We start from the raw sequence: 7,009 nt of genomic DNA, 5'->3' as shown, positions 1-7,009 counted from the left end.
GCTTTTTAATTTTATTATTATAGGTGTTATTTTATTATATGGAAATAAAACTAATTACTGAATTTTGCACTCATAATATCATAATAAGTAAGTTAAAATAGAAATAGACATACCGAGTAGACCATGTAACAATTACTCTATTTAAATATTCATGAATAGTTGTGAATTTAGATCCAAATACATCAATCCACAGAATATATATATGATGATATAAACTTAGGTCACGTTGCTATAATTGTCCATAGTACTGATGACTCTTAATTAACTTACCAAGAGAGTTGGCCTAATATTCAATTGGATTTATGTCTTACTCCTGTAGTGACTAAATATTTTAAGTAAATTTTGTAGTTTTATGTAAGATATCTAAAAAAGTTTATACTTCAGGAGGTTTTGATGAGACTATAATACATAGAAAGGTACCTAGTATGTATGTGTGAATATTGAGTAATACATTCATTCAATTATAAACTATGATTCCCTTTTATTTACTAATGATTCTAGGTTTATTTTATTAAAAAGTTTAAACTGTGTTTATAAGGAATGCTTTGTTTAGGTGAAAATTATGTGAAATTTTAAAGCATGGTTTTGGCTTCATATGATAAATTTAATAAGTTCAATTTTTAGATTAATATATGATGCTAATATAGAATTGGTAATTATATTTGTGTTTAGGAATAAGGGTTTATATATAGTTTTTTTTTATTCTATTTTTTTCTATGGTCAAACTTTTTTACTTAATATTAATTCAAGTATAAGATATCTTAGTCAATCAACATATAGATGAATTGAAATAAGTATTGGGTCAGTTGTCGTCATCCAGCTTCTTCCGATTAGAATAAAATAAAACAAATCGTTGACTGACAAAAAAAATTTAAATTAATACTTCTATGTTAGTATAAGATACTGATACAGCAATAGTATTTATGATAAAAAGAAAAAATTACTTAATCTTAACGTGTAATGTATAACAAAAGTAATTTTTTTGAGTTATTTTTTTTAGATATTAACTAATTCGTGTTGGAATGGTTCCTATGAATAATCCTGTGGATATTAACATTATCAATCTTTAATGTAAAATATTCATTTGTGCCTTGGGTATTTCATGTATACCAAAACTTTGACTATTATTTTTTGTGTCTTGTGTTGATTAGACAGAAATATATCTTCGATAAACTTCCATAAAAATTAACCGGCGGTTTGTATCTTTACTACTTATTTTTGCTTTAGTAAGTAAATTTCTTAAAATAGACATTTCGTGAATGATTTATCCTTCTATAAGATATGTGTCAAAGATCAACTAATAGGATTTTCAAAAGGGTTTAGCAGTGAACCCATAGTCATTCTATTTAAATATTTAATTTTGGCTCTATGTTAATAGATTTGTGTTTCTTTTTACTGACACCACATCTATTAACACGCAATATCCTAACACGTCTAGCCTACCTAAAAAAATATATTTCCTATTGATTTCATAGGTTCCTTGATTTTGGTTTAGTCAATTGGCAGGTAAATATGAAAAAAGATCACTCTTTCCTTTTGCTAGGCTTGTGTAAAATATAGAGCTTACATCTTTTCAACTTTGGTAAGGGTTTTAAATCTGCATTGGGCATTGGATTAGAATTCCTTCTTTTAAGATTATTTAGCTTCAAAGAATAAGGTTGCTATACCCTTTCCATGAATAGCCTTTCTATAGTTGGAAAGATTACACTAAAGGTGATATAATGTTTTTTGTTATACATAAGAATTATCATATAAATCATATAACAACTTCCTATCTGAAACACTATAAAGCTTACCATTAAGAAGGATCTTCTTAACATTTGCTCCATAAAATCAGCCCTATGACATACGTAAATAGATTTCCTAAAACAGACCTTTCGTAAATAATTTAACCTTCTATAAGATATGCCCCAGAGATCAGCTAATAGGATTTTCAAAATGGTTTCGTGGTGAACCCATATCTGAAAGTTACTCTATATACATATTAAATTTTGACTCTATATTAATAGATTTGTATTTTTTTTTTACTGACACCACATCCATCAATAAGCTGAATTTGTCAATGCATTAATCTATTTGCCTATGAAAGGTAAAGATGTAAATGTTATATAAAAAGATTTATATAAGTAATGAGCTTTTAATCTTGCCTTGTTATATTTTACGAAAACTTTTATTTCGATTTTTGTATATGCATTGGGATATGGGTTTTAATTTATATATTGAGTTTGTTTGGATTCAAAGACCAAGCTGTTTATTCACTGTTATCCAAATTACTAAACCATTTTTGTTTTGAATCTGAACATATTTTTAGTCTTGAGTAAAAAATTGATTCTCACCACTAAGTATCATAGTCCCTCTTTGTTGGTTAACACCCCCTTTTAAGACAGAGCATATTATTGAAAAAACTCATATATGAATCCTTCTTTTGCTTAAAGTGATATATTGAGTTTACTAACACATTGAATTAAGTTTGTAATCTATAGTTGTTTTATTTTAGTTAAGTTCTTTTCTCTATAATATAACCTCTGAGTATTAGTACGACACTGAACACGATTTGTATTTTGAATGATTTACGTTATACTTGATTTTTTCATTATGTAAGAGAACATCTAATTTACCATTGAAATCTGGTAACATGGTTATAATCAGGTTACACATGTGGTATGTGAATTAGACCATAATATGTGTTGACTACCATATATCATAAGCTTAAATAAAATTGGTATCAAAATAACATCACAAACAATGGAGAAACTCATAGTTATAAGAGTACATGCTTTCTCCAATAACAAAGCATACTGAAGTCTTACTCACAAATAAAACAAAAGACCACTAAAATAGCATAAATATTAAGCCAATGCTTAAACACAAATTTAAAAACTCAATTTTCTCCATCTATCATTATAGATTTTTGCTTCTTAGCATTCTTTCAGCTAAACTTATTTGTTGAGAGTTGTCCCTCGTTTTTATTCTGGTTTGCACTACTACAGCCAGATCTGAAGCCATTTGTAACTTTTTTAGCAGGGGTTTTACACTTAAGACTGGTTATGGAATCTTCTCTAGCATCCTACAAAGAAGAACACATCATAATCAACCTAATTTTTTAGATTAACAATAACAATTTACTATTGATTGAACTATTTACCATAGTATATTGAGCATCAGGGTCAGTGTCAGTATTAAGATTAGTAATGTTCCCAAACATATCAAGTGAGTTACTACACCCATTCTCCTGTGACAGTGTTGACATAATTCTATATAAGTGTTATAGGGTACAGTTGATGTGGCATTAGCTAAAATTCTGAATGTACATGTTAATTCTTTTAATACCGTCACATTCACTAATGAATTCCCATCGAAATTCTTGGGTAGGTTTTTGTCAACAACTTCTTCATCGTCACATATCTTCATCACAGTGAACACTTGATCATAGCCACTGATATTAGCAGCTTTCACATTTATCTTAAATAAAAGTCTCCTATCCATCATGTTGTCTAGGGTAGGAGGTATTCATCCTCATGTCCACCCTAAAAAATAAGATGTTGGCATCATGAAGAAAAGCCTTAATAGATCTTAGCATGTAAAAAAGAACTTATTATGTAATGTTCATTATAATACTTACATCTTCCTCCAAAATTTTTTCAGCTTGTTTCCCACATAATTGGCTTGTTTCTCTATCCCATAGCAAGAGGAAAATGCTGCCTGTTCCATAAAAAATCATGACCTCCACCTATATATCAGCACACAAAAACATACATAATTAGGAGGCTTTAGAACAAACCGAAGTAGCTACTAACACTGGTTCAAATCTTCATTACGACAACCTTATAGATGCAATTCCATGCGTGTGGCCGCATTTGTCACATTCGTATCTATTACCAACTAGTGTTTCAACTTTCTTAGGACATCTTCTGCAGGCCTTGTAATACCAATCATTATTTCTGCAATTTATGGCCACAATAGTTCCAGCAACCCAAATAGGACCCTCCTGCCATCCAAACTAATATTAGATACAATTTATTGTATACAAAGTAATCAAACCATCTATAGATGTGGATTTCACAAAAGGTGGAACCCAAAAGGAAAACTATAAATCAATGACAACATTTATCAAGCTATGTGTGGCTATTCCAAATTAGAAGCTTATTTCCTTTGTTTATCAAATCAGTTGATTGAACATCAACACTGACAATAAAAAGTATTTAAATTCCCTAATATATCTAATAATAAAAGACACTATATATTTACGCAATATTCATTCCATAATATAACAATGAAGCTATTATATCCTAACGAAAAAAGCCTTAATTTACCTCTTTGGAACTCAGGGCCTCTTCAATGGTTTTAACTAATGCAGACCCATTAGTAATCTCTTCCACACCAGACCAGCCACTCTGGGATGACATTTGACTTATTCTTGAAGCATTGGATGGTGCCTCCTTTAGCAATCTACACCATATAAATTTCAGTGATTTTTACAGAATGTTTAGACATTGACTTAATCAAATTTTACCCCAAAATAGAAAAAGGTGAAATGAAACCATCTAACATGTTTCTAAATCCAACAACCTCCTTCAACTCTGCATTGATGTGGAGTTTGGAGATCTCAAAATGACTCTGGACCGAAGTTTTTCCTATATTCCCTTGATAAAATTAGAAATAATCACAAATACCGAATGGAATCATTTTATTAAAGTATGATATGGTAATGAGTACATACCATTCCACCTAATTGCCTTAAAGTATTGTATAACTACAATAAGTGACTCCAGCCTTCCATCTTCCAAATGTGGTAGTATCTCATCGACCATTTCACCAAATAAAGTGGAGTTAATCATATTTTTTCTATATTTTAAAATAACACATACAGAATGATGCCATGAGTACCATACAAAAAAATGTAGGTAGTATATGAATGTGGGTTGTGTTATATGATTTACATATTTTTTTCTTTATAAGAAAACTTACTCCAGATCTTGCAACACCACAACCAACCGTTTGCTCTCCTTCCCTTTGTTGGTGACCAACTCTCTGGGATCATGCTTTCCAACTACCTCACCAATCATGTCTTAAGGAAAAAAAATATATCTCATTTATACTTGGTTACTATAATGATGATTTTAAACTTATTGCGGAAAAAACTCACCAAATAGCTCTGAGTTTTCGATCTTCTTGGCCGTGAGCGATTCCGGTATAGTCTTGAACACAAATGCATCAAGAGGAAAAGTAGGATTCATAACGTGATTGACCTCCGTCCTGTGTGAAAAAGTCAGTATCCAGCGATATGGAGTGGGTTTTTTTTATGGTTTAGTTGTCTACCACTATAAAGTTCGTCATAATATACATCTGAAACACCTGAAATACACCACTCCATTTCTTAACTATAGACTTGGGTATTGAAGCATGGCCCTTCCATCTTGCATTTTTCAGTAGAATAAACCAACAAATATATTTCATTAGTGACATCTATACTTGTGTATTATACTGATTTAGGTGCAACATATTAGTAATAGCAATTCAGTTTGGGATGTAGTTACCTTACTATCTTGAAGGATCATCTCTATGTTTCCAACCTCCTTCTCGTTGAACTTACTCAGATGTTCTCAAATTCTGATCACATATACCTTAAAGTTCCAACAAAGCTTTCTCACATTAACATCAGAAACATAATCGTAGTTTTTACCCATTTTATTTTGAATATTCAGTATGTGAAAGACAACCAATGATAGAAAATAGAAAATGTGGCTCAGGTCTCAAATTTCTTGAGAACTTCGAATTGAAGTTTTCAATCCAATATGTAAAATAAGAGACATTACAAAAAAAAGTGGCTTATATACTTGTTCATACCCTGGCCCAATGATAAGGCCCGGGTACAAACAAAAGGCCCAATCCAAAGGATTAAGCCTCGCTCTATACCGACCTTCACCCCACGAAGTCGGTTCCTACCTCGACTTGCTCTAAAGAAGTCGGGACGAAGATTAGCTGGCAGATAAACACCCATTCAAATGAGTAACTGCCCCTAAAATCTCTCTACCCACTTCTTGGAGCCATATCTCAACTTCCCTAAGATAAAGGGACGGTTATTCCCCATGAATAACGGAACTACACCAACGGTGGTTATGGGTTCACCACTATAAATACACTGCCACTCCTCAGGTATCACTAAGCCCAATACTCTCTAGACCTGTTTTGCTCCCTTTGCTGACTTTGGCATCGGAGTGTCTTTGCAGGTACCACCCCCCATTCTCTCATACCGAAGTCGGACGGGGGCCTTGGAGCATCAATCCGCTTGGATACTCCCTCATTCTAACGATTGGGCCAGCCAAATGAATCCAACCCAATAATCTCCAGTTACCCATCGTAACATTGGCGCCGTTGCCGGGGACCCGAGAGATCAACCAGTAAAGGCGAACATGTCACAGGAAGATGGTCATGTGGCATCAGATTCCGAACAAGAGAATCTGGATACCGGAAACCACGACGCAGACCTGACCCTTCACCAGGAAACCAACGACCAACATAGGGAAGGAACTTCCGGATTTAAAAATCCGAAGACAAATTCCTCGGAGGGGCGTGAGTCAGAAAAGGATGGACCACCCCACACAACTGAACTAATGGGGCTAGTCCATGTTCACCAAAGTCGCTTGGAACAGCTGGAACAGGAACGGGAGCGACAAAGGGAGATAAAAAAGCACCTAAAAGAGGAGATGGATCGACGAAAAGAGTTAGAGAAAAAACTCTTATAGTTAGAATCCTCCCTCAGAGGTCGGAACTCCCGTGAAGATCGAGAAGAGTCGCCCCCGGGAGGGGAGGACCTTTTTAATGAGGACATAATGAGGGCAAAAGTTCCAAAAAACTTTAAAAGTCCCGATATGGACCTCTATGACGGAACCACTGATCCAAAGCATCATCTAAGCAACTTTGAAAGTCGGATGTATCTGGCTGATGCTTCTGATGCAACGCGCTGCAAAGCTTTCCCGACCACCTTATCGAAAGCAGCGATGAAGTG

At 33.4% G+C, this 7,009-nt stretch overlaps 1 protein-coding gene across 1 annotated transcript; it reads right to left on the bottom strand.

Annotated features, from left to right (window-relative positions):
• Window positions 1-3,814: 3,814 nt before the first annotated feature.
• LOC112785637 (uncharacterized) lies at window positions 3,815-5,066 on the bottom strand. Its single transcript, XM_025829087.1, has 5 exons — window positions 4,969-5,066; window positions 4,721-4,845; window positions 4,550-4,643; window positions 4,314-4,449; window positions 3,815-3,988 (listed from the first exon to the last, which is right to left on the bottom strand). Exons 1-5 carry the CDS (start codon window positions 5,064-5,066, stop codon window positions 3,815-3,817), a joined length of 627 nt encoding a protein of 208 aa, XP_025684872.1.
• Between the last annotated feature and the right edge of the window lie 1,943 nt (window positions 5,067-7,009).

This window comes from Arachis hypogaea, chromosome 20, assembly GCF_003086295.3.
Source record: "Arachis hypogaea cultivar Tifrunner chromosome 20, arahy.Tifrunner.gnm2.J5K5, whole genome shotgun sequence".
NCBI lineage: Eukaryota > Viridiplantae > Streptophyta > Magnoliopsida > Fabales > Fabaceae > Arachis > Arachis hypogaea.
This window is presented reverse-complemented; position numbering and strand designations above follow the sequence as displayed.